Raw genomic sequence first — 17,975 nt, forward strand, 5'->3', positions numbered from 1 at the left:
GGTCCACTGTTTTATTAATGATAACATGCATCTTTTTGTTGTCAGTGATCTTTATATTAAAATGTCTTAAATAAAATCAGTGTCATTAGCCTCGTGGGATCTATTTATTGTGTTGTGATCATTCCAAATGCTACGTAATGTTTACTTAAAATCACGAGCACAATTTTAATGAAGCAACTGCAAGTGCACCCATAGTCCTGAAATGTTTATGAAAGCAGCAAAATGGCACAAAACTGACATGAAGTGTGGTATAGAGGTTTATTACATTCATAAAACAGTGATAACCAGTGTTTACGAGGTGCATGTCAACCAGTACAGAGATAAAAATAACATCACTTAAAAGCTATTAAAAGGTATGTTCACATCACAAAACACATGCTGAATAATTCACTGCTCTTTTACTGCGGTTGGCTGTAGTGGCAGTCGATGGATACACAGAATGAAGCGCTTCTCTGTCAAGTTTTAGTACAGAGCCACCGTGGGATGAAGGTGGAAGTCTGCAGTGATAAATGGTATTTATCTTAAAGGGTGAGACTATGTGGTTGTTCCCAACAGGAGACAGATAGGGTTTAAAGAGAGAAAGGTAAGATTAAGACTGAGCTAAAGCACACATGGAAATGTTCATCAGTACCTGCATTACCCTGTAGTTTTCATTCATTCCACTGTCTATCTAACGGGAGCCCATGATTGGTAGAAGCCAGCCAAGATGGCGTGATACTTTCTGGAAGATGTAGCCTTTGGTGCAGTCTGCATCTGGAGCCTTGGTGATCACCCCAGTGAGGAAGAACACGTCCCTGTGGAGGGTGACCACGGGGCTGCCAGAGCTCATGCTGCAGTCAGCGTTCGGCCGGCGAGTCGTGCATCCCATCTTATTGGTCATCAGATCTGGGTGAGCCGCCACACAGTTAGAAAGTGAGTCATAGTCCAGGTGGTTAAGAGTGAGCGGGCCCTGAAAGGCAGATCCGTCCTGGGATTCTTTCCAGCCGGTAACCATCGCGCCCGCCGTCATCAGGACATTGTCTGCAAAATCTTTTTCTGGCAGACAAACAGGAATCACCTCTCTCTTCAATGTGATGGGGTCACGAAGTTCAACCACAGCCAAGTCGTATTCAGGGCGATCCTGCACATAGCTCGGATGGACGTGGATTAATTTCACTTCGCGTGACTGCTCTCCATCTTCAGTGTTTGTTGTGCGTTTGCCTGAGGAGGTGCAGGAAAGAGAGGGGATTCAGAGTGAGCTTATGCAAAATACTGACATGAAGGTCATACATAAGCTGTTACAGACTGTCTCTGATACTCAGCGGTGTCTAAAGTAGGACAGGTTTAACTGGATGATGCCATTTTAATACAGAACTCACCCATTTTCTTCATTTTCTTAATATTTACCTCCGCCAAGGAGGTTATGTTTTTGCCGGCGTTGGTTTGTTTGTTTGTCTGTCCGTGTTCAAAATAACTTGAAAAGTTATGAACGGATTTGCCGTGGGGGGGGGGACGCCGCCGACAGATCTGTCTTGGTGGAGGTCTGCGCTCTCCGAGTGCTTTTCTACTTTTTCACTTTTTACTCCCTGTAGCACTGAGGTGGAAATGTGCTCCCTCACCACTGATTTTGTAACAGAATTGTGAAAGTTTACCTGGCCACTTTTCACTTATCTATATTATAAAAGCCAAGTGACCTCTGTGTGCGTGTATGTGTATCATCTTTATACAGAGCTAGCCTGTGCCTTTTGGAGTACTCATGTATTTTGGGTCAAGGATCAGACAGACCAAAACTGCATATTAATACGACCAATATTTTCGGAGTTATTAATTTTTAAATTTACAATGGGTTTACAGGCGGCCTGCAGACGAGTCCATTCACAGCCGCAAACAAGGTCGATCTGGTTCTTACTCTGGCCAGGTTCCACTCTGCCGGTCAGACCCGCCCATTAACATCCCCCTCTGGACCCCTGGATGCATTATTTTCGGTTACTTGGGATTTCAATACATAACAAAATGAGGGCCATTATATTTCTTCCTAAAGTTCGTGTTACACCACTCCTTTTAGACAAACTTTGCATAACTCAGGACCAACTTCTACAAAAACTCTGCTCCTCATTTTATCAACTCTACTTCTTCTAGAACCTGTGGATTCCCATGGGTCAACGCACTAGTTATTCATTTAATTGCCATTGCGTTTTTAGATTTTAAGGATCATAACTTACATTGATATGTTATATGTTTTGATTTGGTTTTGTTTTGGGGCTTTCACGAGGCTGAAATATTCGTGTGTATCCAGTTCCAGCTCTATCATTACCACACATTATACACTGTGCATATGGAAACAAGTGCTAGAGGGACACCAAAATAACTTCATCATAATCATCATCATAAAAATAAGGATGAATTACTCACATTTAAGATGAATTCAGTTTTGTGCAAGTACAATGTTTAACTTTTAGGCATGAAAACAGTTGATTTAGAAGTTATTAAACATTTCAGAATTCAGCCCGTGATGATACCACTTGTCTATATTCTAACATATATGTATACTATTTTTACTTTCCTCATGATTTCATTTAAAATAAGTCTTTAATGTCTAGGTGCTAAGTTGGTATATCACATATTTTTTATGTGACATTAGCAAATAATAGAACAAGACAAACTGCACACTAGTTTACCCTGTGCAAATTTTGATTCCAGCTGTATTCAACCGACATTTCTCTATTTCAGATTTGTATGGAAACATATACAGGGACACCATCTTAAAAACGCCAAATCCCTGTGTTACATCATCTTATAAAACAGGGGTGTCAAACTCATTTTAGTTCAGGGGCCACGTACAGCCCAATTTGAAGAAATGTCAACTTGTTCATGGGTTATTCACATTTTTTGTGAGAGGATAGTTTAGAAATGTAACCATCTTCATAATGTGATTTTACTTTTGCAAAAAAAAAGAAATAGTTTTTTATGCTATTACTTTACTGGTCTGACCCGCTGGAAATCAAACTGGACTGCATGTGGCCCCTGAACTAAAATGATTTTAACACCTTTGACTTTTAAATTCATCCTGCGGGCTAGATCAGACCCTTTGGTGGGCCTGTTTTGGCCCATGGGCCATATGTTTGCCACCCCTGCAATGAAATATACATATACATTTTTGCACAGGAGCTACTTGTATGCAGATTTGTTTCTTGCTCTACTTTTGTTTATTATACAACACTCAGTAAAACCACTTATTCATGGGGCTGTGCATGTTTGGACATTATACTACATCTCATTAGCCATCAGTGTTAGCCGCACAACTGCCTATGTCATATTTTTGGTCGAATTGTGTACATTACTCCCCTAACACTGCTGCTTCATTAGCATCATCGGCTATATCCTGAACCTCCCATTACCATCTGGTATTGTTCTTACCATTGCTGGTATGTGCTGCCCTTTACCATTAGTGCTGTTGTAGTTTTTTTGTTTTTTTTTCCTTACCATTGTTGGTATGTAATTATTATCATGTAAGTTGACGGTTAACTGTTATCTGTGGTAACACCACCAGGAATGTACTTTGTTTCTATTTTTTTTTACACACATTTTGGTTATGCAGTGTAAATACTGTCAAATGAGTTCATTCTAATTTGGTTTAGGCCTATTTTGTTCATTGTTCTGGCTTGAAGTCAAAGGACAGGAGTGAGTATTTAAAATGTTATTATGTTAAGTTATTTGATGATGAGAATAGGGGTGGGATTAAATAAGTTTTCTTCTTCCCACTCCTTTTCAAGTATAGATGAATGATTTTTTTTTGGAATTTTGAATTTGCATGTATTCTGTAAATGCTCCAAATAAACAAACGAATGAATGAAATAAAATATGACTTAGGTAATTATGCTATGAATCTAACGATTTGCAACTAATGAAATCATAAAATGCAACATAAATAATCAAATTGTTGCTAGTGGTGGCAGCAGTCATGTTTAACTTTATACTTATGTCTACTTACCAACAACCACCTGGAAGTATTTGTATTTGTTGGCACACTGAGCTGAAGTCAGGACCAGGTTGGTTTTCAGAATGACACCGCCACAGTAACCTGCTGACTCTGAACTCCTCAGGAGGGCCTGCAAAAACACAATAAACCCTGTAAGACTCCACATAACTGTCAGAAAGATTGATGGACTCAGACACTTAAATGTGTCTCTCAAACGGTTGCCTGAGGGAGTAACCTGCATCGTGTCACAGTGCTAGTGTGTGTTTCTACCTGCCAGGGACACTCAGTGGAAGTGCAGCTGAGGCCCTGAAAGTTGCTGTTGACATTGGTTCGCTTTCTGTCCTCCCATGAACTCAGACTCAAAGCGTTGACTTTACCGCAAGGATATGTGACTGAGGGAAGCAGAGGAGAGAAAATTACATTGTCTTCTCTCTTTATACAGGAAACAGACATTAAAGGAGTGATATTTTGCTTTTTTAAAATGGAATTATGCATTTAAAAACATTTCCCTGTGGTCTTCATAAACTGTAAATACTATAGTTGGGTTTGAGTTCTTCATTAGTTAAACTCCACAGGTCCATCTTCAACCCTAGTTCTGAGTAATGACAACAGAAAGGTCGTTTTGAGCGCTGGCCCTTTAAGTGCAAATGACCTACTTCACGCCCCACCCCCTCCAGGTTGTTGACCATGCTTTCTGTCCTGTTCAACCACTTGTGTTCATTAATACAACCAACAACTGAACATTTTAGGTAATCGGCTCAAAGTTTGGGCATATTTTCAGTTTTTACTACAACCGCTGCTGATAAACAATTACGGCGTACTCGGAGAAATGTTTGTCAGAAGTCTTAACCTTAAATGTGCAAATGTTGTGATGTAACTACTTAAAAAAAATGTAACAAATTCAGCAGGAATTATAACAGGTTGTAGAAATCCACTCGTTTTTTGCCAAAATGAATATAAAGATAGCTTTGCAGCACCTGAAGGGTTCAAATTCAAACTGTATGAACTATTAGGATCCAAATACACAAATAAATGTACCAAAGACTCATAAAAGTGGGTTTAGCAAAATATGACCCCTTTAAGGTGACGTCAGATCGATAACGTACCTGCAGGCTCACACTTATTTTTGTCTGTGCGGCTGAGCTTCCATCCCAGCGCACATGAACACTCATAGGAGGCGTATCCCGGTTTACAGAACTGGGAGCAGCCCTTGTCCTTTTCCAGGATGCACAGAGTCTCATCTACAGCAACAGAGGACGAAATTTACAACACTGACAAAACCAAAACCAAAACCAAAACCTAAACAGGAACGATCATCGCGCACCTTTCTCGCAGTGGATGCCTGAGAAACCCGACTTGCAGACACAGTCGTAGCCTCCCACACTGTCTGAACACAGGGCTCCGTTCTGGCAGGGGTTACTTACACACTGGTCTCCATCTACACAAAGACGACAAAGTACATGAGAAAATCTAATGCTACTACATACATGTCATCACCCATACACTTTCTCTGTTAAATTGTATGTAAGTATAGAGATGAATGTAAAGGCTAATGCCCCTGTGATCATCCTATGTCTATTTGTTTTTTGTTTATTTGTTTTGATGATGTCTATGTCATCATCATTATGTGTACTTTTTAAAATTTTTAATTTATAGCGAACAAGCGATGTATAAATGTTGGCTGTTTTATGTCTTGTTCTGTCACCTGCCTAGGGACTAGGGCTGTTAGAAAATATCGGTTCTGCAATATTCGTGATATTTCATTTCACAATACTGTATCGATATTAAAAAGTACTGTATCGATATTTTTAGGTATTTATTCAAATGCAGATATTGTAGAGGTTCATTTGACTTTTTGTTTTGTTTTTCTTTTTTGCTTATATTTTATTTATTATTATTTAACACTTATTAAATAATATTAGTTCCTTTGTTGGGATTGAACTTAAATAATGTTCTGATGTTAGTTATGAACTAATAGAATATGAACATTTGAACAGGATCTAAAACGGTAATGTCTGTAAAACAGAATTTAAGCTTTAACAGAGGAACATTTTGTGATATAGCATTAGATCCTGTTGTGATCAAATAAAAATGTGTTTAGTATTTGTGCAGATTTCTGCTGTAATTCAATTCTTCCAGGAAATAATCTTTTAAATAAGAAACCACACCGATTAAAAAATTGCTGTTTAACAGTATATTGATATATCGTGATATATCGTGATCCTAGTATTGTGATTTGTATCGTATCGCCAGATTCTTGCCAATACACAGCCCTACTGGGGACTACAAAAAGTAGTTATTTTTACTAATTCTGGCATATTTATATGGTGTATTTTTATACAACAATGTTCATAAATATGCATGGTCCCTATTAAACAGGGGAAAACTCTTTATAAACTTGTAAACTCTTTATTTATGTGGATAAAGCCCCATGTCTGACTATTACATTATCTGAGAATATTGCAACATGCTGACAACAATAGGACTCAGCAAAAGGAAATGAAATGAAAAATCGTTAGATAGATAGGTAAATATTTAAAACAGGTTGTAGTTATTTTGAACATCTTAATTTATTAAAGACTATAATGTAAATTGTGTTTCTCATCACATGTCTAAGGGTAGATAGGTATATATTTTAAAATATGTTTGTAGTTATTTAGAACACTTTAATTTATTAAAGATTATAATGTAGATAGTGTTTCTCATCACATGTCTAAGGGTAGATAGGTATATATTTTAAAATATGTTAAATAATGTAAATTGCATCTCTTATCACATGTCAAAGGGCCCCCATTTATAAGATGAGGACTGCTTCTGGGTGTCCTATTACAAAATGTATCTTGTAAATTAATTGTCAATTTTGACTGTAATAATTTTGTGATAAAATTTTGTAATAAATAAATAAAATGAACAGAATTAAACAAATAAAATAAAATAAAAATATATATACCAGTAGTATGTACAATACTGCATTAGATATACAGTACAATACTACGTACAATACTCATTCCATAAATAGAGGGGACCGAACATTTCAAGCAGTAGCCCCGAGACTTTGGAATACATTGCTACTGGCACTTCGCACTTTAAATTCACTTTAGATTCTTTTAAAAAGCAACTGAAGACCTTGTTGTTTGGACAGGCTTTTAGTTAGGGGTGGGTTTTATGACCATTTACTTTTATGTTTTTGTGCCTGTGTTTGTGTATGTAGCTGGGTTTTTTTTTTAATACCTGTGTGTTTTACCTCTGATTTTATTGTAAAGCACTTTGTGAGTTCTTCTGTGGTAAGCGCTATATAAATAAACTTTATTATTACTTTATTATTACTGCACTACAAAAACAACCTTGCAATGGGGGAAAGCAAATTTTACATGGAGGGACTTCTTTAAATGAAAACAAAGGTAAAAAAAAAAAAAAAAAAGAAGAAGAAACAAACAATATATGGAACTGCTGGAGAAAAGGATTTAAGGAAGCTGTGTTGAGTGCAAGCAATAGAAAATACAGTTATTTAGTACTCCTAAAGCACAGACTACTGCTATTTTTTCTAGATTTACACCTGATGTTTATTAAGTTACAAAGCAGAAATGCAAAAAAATATGACAAAAAGACTGTTTTCTGTGTAAACAAAAAAACAACAACAAAAAAAAGCATCAAGTTTAATTTCAGAAAGGACACGACTGAGGACATGAGTGATTTTAACACTTTAAGCTTGTTGAATTTAATTTAGATTCTTTTTTGCAAGAGAATGGAGTCTCTACTGTATCTAAAAGCAACAAAATACCTGGAAACTACTCCACCGACAACACTCCCACATTTTAATCTTTTCTGAATGTTGCTGGTATTCTCTTCAATACAAATCAGTATTTAGGTAAATAAATAAGAAAATTCTCTCTTCCTAGTTGTTACACTTGTTTAATATCTCTGCTACAATCGATTTTATGACATATTTACATGAAGACAAAGACTGAATGTCTGTCCTTAAGGCAGCAGGTGGAGTTATATCAGCGCTAGTTTAACCCTTTCATGCATAGTGGTCACTACAGTGGACAGTTACTCTACAGCTTTACTCTTGTATATTCATGAGTTTTGTTGTTTTAGTTCCATATCAACCAACACAGTGGACATTTATGCATCATCTCATAAACTGCAATTCATACCATTATTGTAACTTTGCTGTTCTTGATTGGTTCTTGAGTGGAAATCAATTGTTAATATTTATTTTTTGCATATTATCTCCATGAAGTGAGTAATAACTAGTATTAGAATATGTTAAATGTGAGAAAACATCAGATTAGCTGCATTAAACATGGTTTCATTTCACTGTTTTCATATCACTTTATGATATTGGGTTTTAAATACATGTTTCTTTGCTTCAAGAATAAAATTCATGGTGTAGCTGAGTGGACATTTTTGTAACTCCATGAAAAACAGGTTGATCTAAAAAAAAAAAAAAAAAAATCATTCACATTGTTTTTTTTTTTCATGCCTAAAGAGGAATAAAAACACTCAGGAAAAAAAAAAAATCTTAATTAAGGTTCTCATAATTAATGCATGAAAGGGTTAAAATGATGACTTTTCTAACTTTTAGCACCGAAGCCGAGACTCAACAACAGGTACAGACAATACACTGCCTGTTTTAATCCTAGTTCAGCCTCTCGGTCTAACGTAAACACAGCAGTGAATACAAAAATTTAAAAAACCCGCAGGCTCGCCTTCTATTTTCATCCCCTTTCAAACTTATGTTTTCCTCATGATGTTTATTTCTGCTTATCACCATCAGTTCCGGTTCCCTTTGATGCCACCAGACTCAAAATAATAAGACTGGGATCTGTTAGAACTGAATAAATGTATGTTTTCCAACTCGGTGTGGTCAGAATTAGCACTGCTGTTATATTTCTGATTCTTAGTCATGCATTATGCAACCTTCTCTGTGTGCTGTGAAGTGAAACCCTGGCAAAAGTAATACAAAATTAAATGTCAAGTGTATATGGACGTGCATAGTGTTTTCAGTTCCAGTTATTAGACTGTAACCATGACCAATGATCTATGGTGGTTAACCGACAAGTTGTACATAGGAGCAGCTGTGGAAGACGCCTCAGTTTTTAAATGGGTGCTTCTGTGAAACTGACTTCATTTTGGTATCTGGAACTTTGCCAGTTTTTTAGACCCAATAATAAAAGACACATTAGACATATATCCCCCCAGGATGTACCTAATGATGACCTCAGATAAATGCAAAAAAATTATACTCTTGCTCTGAGCCATCCCAAAATTAATGAATTTTTAATTAAATTTTGGGGCCAAAAATAGGAACAAAACTAGGACATGAAAAGCTACCTAGGTGTCAGTGCATTTGATCTGGAAAACATGGCTGAAGATGGTCTTATATACAGTACCACTATAAATAAAGACACTGTGTTAAATTTGACAATCCTAGTGGTTTTTCTAATCTAGACATGTGGGTTTTTCATTGATCTCAGTCTCATTCCAGGTTTCGTGTGTAACCCATTGTGTCCACTCATGTTACAAGTTAAAGCAAAGCTCAAGACCCACTTGTTTACTCTGTGTTATATGCCTTGATTTGTTTTTACTGTTAATGTTTTTAGTTTTTATGTTTTATTGTGATTGATTTTATATCTGTACAGCACTTTGATTGACAGCACTTTACAAATAATTATTACATGCAGAACCTGCTCATTTAGACACAAATAAATTGCGAGTGATTTTGCAACAGTGGTAATTTTTGCCTTGCATGATTAGTTCTATTCCCAAAATGCACCTGTGAGAAAATAAAGATATTCGAAAAATAGTAGCACATAATTTTTGTGTCCTTTTTACTGTGTTACATGCAGATTTTTGTATAATATAATATAAAAATGTGTTTTATCTGAAAAATTGTTTCTCTTTTATCTCAGTAAATATTTATTTTTAAAATAGACCCAAAGTGCTTCCAAACTTGCTTCATAACATTAATCTACATCTGGTTTGAATTTTAACCCCCATGTCCTGTTTTTAAGGACCAGTTTCATAGAAGCACCCAAATATGGAAAACAAGGTTTTAGTTTGTTATTTGGTTTAATGTTCCTCCTTATTAACTGGAATATCTGGAAATAAACTGAAATGTTAGATATTGTTGCTGTTGGGTGGAAACCTCGTAAGTCCATTTTTGGTCTTTTTTTTTTGTTGTCAAAGAACAATTCTATTGGTCAGTCTTCACGTTGGCCTGACGGTTTTAAATATTTAACCATTCATTTATTTAGAATATACATCGTTTTTCCACTTTCCTGAAAAACAACCATTTCAGACATAAAGAGGTTTGATGAAAAATATGCTTGGAAGATGATTTTTCTTTAAGGAAAAAATAAGAGCCATTTTCCAGAAGGTTTTATTATTTTCTTGAACTTCATTTTTTGCAGTGTGGTGACAGGACAGTTATTGGAAGTTATTTGAAAACAGCACTTACCAACGTAGACTGACCAGAAGATATCCTGCAAGAGAAATAATGGGAGACTGAAGCTGAGTCATAGCTTTATATTGGATTCCACTGTGATTTACACTGGTACAAGAGCAGAGAAAGAGAGAAAAGGTACAAAAACGATCATGGGACAGGTACTTCATGTTAAAATCCTGGCGCTCACCGTGCGGTACGTGTCTTGGAAGAACCTTCTAGCCTCGTCGTAGGTGCACAGTTTCTCCATGCACTCCTTCTCCAGGTTGGACCCAGGCTGGTTCCTCTTCTGGCGGGAAATCAGCGAGCTCGCCTGCTGCTTTTCCAGGAACACTAGATCAACCATACATGAGCATCAACCACAGAAACAGCTCCAATCTGTCGTCAGAGTCATTTTAATAATAATACTTAGATAAACAGTAACAGTGGCAATATTGAGTGGACTTACTGACTCTTTTTGACTCTTTCTGTGCTTATTCTTTAACCTTGAGAAAGACTGTGCCAAAGTTATGTACTTATCTAGATTATTCACAAAGAAGCCATAATATCATGTTTTTTTTTTCTCTTTTGTAAGTGTCTTTAACTCCTTAAATGAATACATAGTCCTGAATGTCACAACATAAAAATGATAGAAAAAATAAAATCAGAAAATTTTCTGTCTAAGGTTGAAGCAAATACTCATGAACAGGATTAGTTTATTTACTGAAAGCTCTACTAAGTCTCTTAAAAAGATGACTTCTGCCTCATATTTGTATTTCTAAACTACGAAGGAGGAAAGATACGATAAAAAATAAGACATTCCAAAGGTGAAGTCATAATATTTTGAGAAAAAGGTCATAGTATTCATTGAATAAAGTTGTAATATTTCAAGAAGAAATAATGTTAAGAATAAATTAGTAATCTACAACATTTTTATAGCAAAAACAAACACTCAACTAAATCAGGACAGTCTGAATCTGTGAATAACCTTATTTTATTTAAGTCCAAACAACTATTTCTTCTTATTCTTCTTTGTAAAACCTATAATAAAGTTTAGGTAATGCCCTATATTCTTCATTTCAACTCCTGACTTTTCTTCTTATCTTATCCTCTTCCTTTTATCTTCCTCTTTCCCTTTCTCTAAGACTTTATTCTCATAAAATTATAATCCTATATTATAAAAGGGAAGTGGACTCTGTGTGTCTCAGGCATCACACAAAATCCAGAAAGAGCTGACTGCTGCAGTTTGGCATACTTATGTATTTTTGGTCAAGAAAAAGACTAGTGAAAACAGCAAGTTGATAGAACCAATATTTTGGGAGATATTAGTAATTTTGGAATACAGTAGTCTTACAATCATGTTGTGTTGCCCATGACGACTGACGGGAAACACAGTACCATGCTGCATGATGGGAAATGAAGTTAAAAACAGGAACAACGCATTTACTAACTTTAGTCCCTAGATATCAGTATTATATGACCTGAGGTTCCCCACCAGTCAACATGCGAGTTATATATATATATATATATATATATATATATATATATATATATATATATATACACATACACACACACACATATATATATATATATATATATATATAAATATATATATATATATATATATATATATATATATATATATATATATATATATATATATGTACACACACACACATTATGGCTTTATAGATAGTTGGAGTCTTTCCCTTCTACCGTGTCCCCTTTGAAAAAATTATGAAGGTAGCCAATGTGGAGTGACAAATATTTGTTTTTCCATTTGAATTATATCTCCATATACAAATATGATGTTTGTCAGTTTAAAAGATAATTCAGTGAGATGAGAAAGGCACGGTTTGTGGCAAAAATAGTAAAGAAACATTTAGTTTCATGCTACACAGTGGATGTCACTGATACCAAAACAGCCACTGCCTTTACATTTAAACTCAGTCTTAAAAAGGAGGGTGAAAAAGAATTAAAAGAATTGAAAATCATTAGAGTCTGGTCATGATGAAGCTGCAGAGATAAACTCAGACTCTGAACAGATCATGGGGAGACAGTTAGCTTAGCAGTGTTAGTGTGCATGTAAATGATGCATAATTCAAAGGGAATTTAAAAATGTACTTGTCTTTCACCATTCAGTGCATTATAACTTTTTTTTCCCCCAAAATAAGGTCCCATCGGGGCACAGCTGGAAGGGGTGGGACGTCGGCGCTGGTCTGGAAACATCATAATTTTACTTAATCTTTCTTTAGTCTTCAGTGTGGCCCTAATCCTCCTTGTTATGCAAAACAAATGTTATACAAAAACCACAAAAAAATCTTAATGGTTATCTTGACAGATATTATGTCTTATGAGTTGTAAAATTAATTGAACTGCATTTGTAACTCCATCATCAGCCTGTGCAGACACATAACCCCCAAAAGGCTGCTACAGTGTTTAACATTTCCACATTTAACAGGATTCAGGGGGATATAACTGCATACATTCAAAAAATACTATAATAAAAGCAACGTCTGTTATCTGGTGACACTAAGCAGAGGCAGGAAGTGTGTGAAACATGTAAAATGCAAGTAGATATTTTGATTTTATTTTTATCCCGCCCCCCGAGGGGGAGGCAAGGGGTATTGTTTTTGGTTCGGCTTGTTTGCTTGTTTGTTTGTTAACACTTTAGCAGCAAAACTATCAGTTGAATTCATACCAAACTGGGTTTATAGATTGCCAGTGACCCAGAAAAGATCTGATTACATTTTGGGAAAAGTAGGTCAAAGGTCACATTTTTAATGAATTTAAAAAAAAAAAAATTTCCCCCCATTTACTTATAATGGGTGAAATTCCAAACGTCCATAAAGACATCAATTTTGTTTCAATTTACTTCAAACTTGGCACGTATATAGAGGTAATTGATATACTGACATCGGCACATGCACAGACATGATGACATCAGCTGGATCGATGCCAAAATAAGATACAAACTGTGCGAGGGGCGGGGTTTGTTGTGCCTGGCACCACTTGTTAACCATGTAATCAGTTAACCCATTTTAAGGAGGATATTTCCACTAATGAATGATAATAATCTAACATTTAGTTGTTTCAACTAAAATTCCTACTTTCTGTGAAATAATGATTATTAATTATTTTCAGAAAAAAAATCTAAAAATACTTTGTTAATAACAGGTTTTCTATTTTTAATAACCTCTTAATCACTTCATATTTTTCATTAATTTTTCATTCGTACCAAATTGGGTTTATAGATTGCCAGTGACCCAGAACAGATCTGATTACATTTTGGGAAAAGTAGGTCAAAGTTCAAATTTTTGATGAATTTTTAAAATCTTTTTTGTCTCCCATTTACTTATAATGGCTGAAATTTCAAATGTCTCTGAAAACATCAATTTACTTCAAACTTGGCACATATATAAAGCCAGTTGATAAGCTGACATCAGCACATGCGTAGCCATGATGACATCAGCTGGATCGATGCCAAAATAAACTACAAACCGTGCGAGGGGCGGGGTTTGTTGTGCCTGGCGCCACTCGTTACTGGCTTACATGTTTGTTTAGCTGGACAGTTCCAGGTAATATCTGTATTTTCTTTGGTAACAAGCCAGTAAATTCAATTCAGAGTCAAATCATTGGTTGTCAGTTTAACTTTTTCACCAAATTGTGCAGCCATAAAGTTAACATTTTAATGGGAATGGTCATTTTAATTTTCCCTGAGATGTTCCCTTATGTCAGGAGAATATGATTTGTAGGTCACAGAACCACACTGCTTCATTTATAACAGTATGCTGTGACACGTCAAAGCTCCTGTGATTCAGACATCACACTCAGTCATATTTTGACTAATTGTCCTGTTCTGCAACAAAAGCCTCTGACATGTTATAAGCAGCATGCTGTCATCTTGACCTCTTTTATTCCTTTGCTTCTGTTTCCTCTTTCTAAAGCTCAGAGTAGACTTGCAGCCTCCCTCTTACCCGTGTCTGGGCTCTGAAGGGCTGCTACAGCTCCTGCCAGTAGAAACAGCAGAGTGGTGGCCGCGGTCAAGAAGCTCATGGTGACACCAAAGTGCGACCTGGATCTGAGTTGAGGTGTTTCTGCAGCCCAGATCAACAAGCAGTCCTGTAAAAACCAGACAAACAGATAAGACAGGTTACACAGATGCACATGGTAATAAAAAATACAAACAATGACTCTACACAGGGAGAAGTGATGATGATTCTAAGGCCCATGACTGATTACTAGAACATTAGACCTTTTTTTTTTTTTTTTTTTTTTTTTTTACAAAAATTATTAACCTATCACTATAAAACAATGTTTGCTTTACAACACAGTAATAATCATATTTGTTCTTTGTATTGGTTTTGTTTTTGGAAAAAGAAAATAAAACCAGTCAGCTTTCACCCTCCCTATTTCATGATATGGTTTAGTCCAGGTTCTAGTAAATACACTTCCATCCAAAAATGTAATCTATATTTTACTGATATTTGTATATTAATGGAAAAATCTAATACTGTTATTATTTTCAAATATTAAAATGTCAAATAAGTGTTTGCGTCTAGCCTATTCCTTTTTTGGTTTTTATGCTTATTCTAATTATTGTACTATGTGCAATGATTAATGTACAAACCAAAATAAATTCATTAATTAAAAAATTGCACAAAATCATAAAATCTATTGTAAGCAGAATATTGATCCATGCCTGCGCAGTGTTATATTTTTAGGATTTGAAGCCCAAAATGCTATTTTTTTCCACAGGACCCAAAATCCCTGGTTCTACATCATATACAAGTGGATTCTGACAAGTATTAAAGCAGAAAAAGTCTGAACAGTCACCTAAAATATCATGTACATTATTATGAAGAGCAATCACATTAGCTAATAGGGATACTCAACCTATTGTCCATTCAACTTTAATGAGAGTTTCCGTAATAATACCAGTAATAATAATAATATCAACAGAGACAGTGAAGAGTCAAAGTCAGTCAAAACAGACTTGAATAAAGGGTTTCTTGATTTGAAAACATCGGTAGCTGTTTCCATAAACTTGAGGCAAACTTTTGTGTTTCTATAAACTGGTTTAAAGTGAATAATCTGGGCCATGTTGAGTCGTCAGTAGGTGGTGTCATGGGTTACATTACACATGGTTCTAATAAAAAGAGTGGAAGAAGTAGATCATTCTGTGTTCACATTTTCCATCTAAAATAACTGAAATGTGACAGATAAAATTCAGTTTCCTCATCAGTCCATACAACCGGTTGTGTTGCCCACTTTTTTTTTTCTTTTTTTTTTTTACACCTTTTCACTTTATGAGTGCTTATAATACCTTGTGACCACACAGCATCCTATTTAAAATGGGAAAACAATTCATAAAATATTAACTAAATTTCACATTCACATCCATGTTTATATTGTAAGTTTTATACATAGTGACGGAATATTATAAAAAGATGATGATGATTAGGCAGAAAAAGTAAGGTCAGAACAAGAAAAGTACTCGGAGAGCACAGACCTCCGCCAAGACAGATCTGACCCCCCGTCACCACCAAAATTTAATCATTTCTTCCTTGTGCCAGTATCAACATTTCCTGGAAATTTCATGAAAATCCATCCATAACTTTTTGAGTTATCCTGCTAACAAACAAAAAAACACGCACACAAACACACAAAGCAAAGCGATCACAAAACCTCCTGTGGATGTAATAACTGAAAAGTGTTAATACTACCACTAATTATCAAAATAATGTTAATGATGATAATAATAAAGTAAAACTCTACTTATATAGAACTTTTAAAACACATGGTTCAAAAGTGCTGCACAAGGGCTGCAAAAGGGCAGCCATGGCTCAGTTGGTAGAGTGGGTTGTCCAATAACCGAAGGGTTGGTGGTTCGAATCCCGCTCTGTCCATGTGCTGTTGTGTCCTTGGGCAAGACACTTCACCTCCCTTGCCTCCAGTGCTGCTACTCACACTGGTGTGTGAATGTTCAGTGGTGGTCAGAGGGGCCATAGGCGCAGACTGGCAGCCACTGGCAGCTGTGGCTACAGATGTAGTTCACCAGCACCAGAGGGAGGATGTGAGAGTGAATGAATAATGGATCCACTGTATGCGCTTTGAGTGAGCGTTCATAAATCTAATCCATTATTATATAATATATATATTATTATATATTATATATATTATATATATTAATATATAATATAATTATATGCTATATAAATCTAATCCATTATTATTCACACATAAAGCACATCTATCTATCTATCTATCTATCTATCTATCTATCTATCTATCTATCTATCTATCTATCTATCTATCTATCTCGATTGGAAAAGCATAAAGCAACAGTTTTTCAGATACAATTTTTAGTTTTGTCTTACTTTTTTGCAGTGGACAGGAAGAAAAGCTGTGAAACTCTTGTCCCCTACAGAGGACAAAAATGCATTGTTGGGTCTAAGGAGGATAAACCTTGTGAAAAATATACCCTTTAAACTCATATTCTATCACTCTTGTTTCTATTCTATTCTATTCTATTCTATTCTACTAATGTCAATAGAAACCTTCTTTAAAACAAAACAAAAACAATGTGATACTTATTGCCAAGCTTATTTTAAAAATGAAGAAATGTATGAAGCAGATCCACTCACTGCCTTCACACTGTGACTGTGCACTTTTCCCTCCTTTGCTTCTATTTGTTTACTGTAACCAAACATTGCCTTAATGCTAACTCACATAATTTTTTACTTTTATTTTTGATGACAGTCTTCTCAGCACAGATCTACAAAACAGTAGAAAGCAGACAGTGCTTTGTCGGAGTAGGGCTGTTTTTAATGCATGCATCCCAGTAGCATTAGCTCCTCTGTGGTTACATCAGCTGTTCTGACTCCATGTTTATTTTGGTGTCAGAACAGCATCTTGATTTGCAGCAAAACGACGCTACAATTAGTGAAAATAGTAACATGAGCACAGATCTGTCAGTGTTTCAGGGCGGGTCGTCGCAGTAAACAAACCTAGGCCTATATCCACATGAATAACGATGCACAATGAAACTATAATAACCCACAAATATAATAGGGATGGTCGGATCATACCTACCGTTCAGTTAAACCAAGATCGCGGTCTATCCTGCACCCCTCTGCTCCCGAAACACTCCACAACCAGCAGGGTGGGGCCTATGTGGATCTGAACACACCGATAATGACAACATCCAGAGCTGGAAAGCCTCCAGATGGTGACGCCTTAGGTGGATGTAATGACAGAAGTCAACCAGCAGAGGGCGGTGTAGGACAGAGCTGAGTGTCCATGTGGAGGGTGAGACAGTTTGGAGGGTAGAGAGAGGTCATCCTGTAGGATGAAGGGTAAAAAAAAAAAAAAAAAGTCTGTATTAACCCTTTCATGTGTGAATTATGAGAACCTTAGTCAATATTTTTGTCTTGAGTATTTTTATTCCTCTTTAGGCATGAAAAACAACAATGCAATTGAATTTTTTTTTTTTTTTTTTTTTATGACCGTATTTTTCATGGAGTTACAAAAATGTCCACTCAGCTGGACACCATGCATTTCATTTTTGAAGCAAAGAAACATGTA

At 35.8% G+C, this 17,975-nt stretch overlaps 1 protein-coding gene across 2 annotated transcripts; it reads right to left on the reverse strand.

Moving 5' to 3' along the window:
- Positions 1-239: 239 nt before the first annotated feature.
- On the reverse strand, positions 240-17,635 carry proza (protein Z, vitamin K-dependent plasma glycoprotein a). 2 transcript variants are annotated; one of them, XM_030141883.1, is made up of 9 exons: positions 17,484-17,635; positions 14,366-14,469; positions 10,597-10,739; positions 10,422-10,446; positions 5,283-5,396; positions 5,065-5,199; positions 4,229-4,350; positions 3,971-4,088; positions 240-1,200 (listed from the first exon to the last, which is right to left on the reverse strand). In XM_030141883.1, the coding sequence occupies exons 2-9, from the start codon at positions 14,442-14,444 to the stop codon at positions 671-673; spliced, it is 1,266 nt and encodes a 421-aa protein (XP_029997743.1). In that variant the 5' UTR covers positions 14,445-14,469; positions 17,484-17,635; the 3' UTR covers positions 240-670. The 2 variants fall into 2 exon arrangements, with proteins under 2 accessions (XP_029997743.1, XP_029997742.1); XM_030141882.1 differs by having other exon boundaries at positions 14,366-14,510.
- Between the last annotated feature and the right edge of the window lie 340 nt (positions 17,636-17,975).

The sequence above is a fragment of the Sphaeramia orbicularis genome, chromosome 8, assembly GCF_902148855.1.
Source record: "Sphaeramia orbicularis chromosome 8, fSphaOr1.1, whole genome shotgun sequence".
Classification (NCBI taxonomy): Eukaryota; Metazoa; Chordata; class Actinopteri; order Kurtiformes; family Apogonidae; genus Sphaeramia; species Sphaeramia orbicularis.

Coding starts and splice junctions, on each gene's coding strand:
- proza (XM_030141883.1), bottom strand. CDS start 14,444: ATGAGCTTCTTGACCGCGGCCACCACTCTGCTGTTTCTACTGGCAGGA. Junction 10,740..14,365: donor CCTTCAGAGCCCAGACACGG/GTAAGAGGGAGG, acceptor TGGTTGATCTAG/TGTTCCTGGAAAAGCAGCAG. Junction 4,089..4,228: donor CCACTGAGTGTCCCTGGCAG/GTAGAAACACAC, acceptor GTGTTTTTGCAG/GCCCTCCTGAGGAGTTCAGA.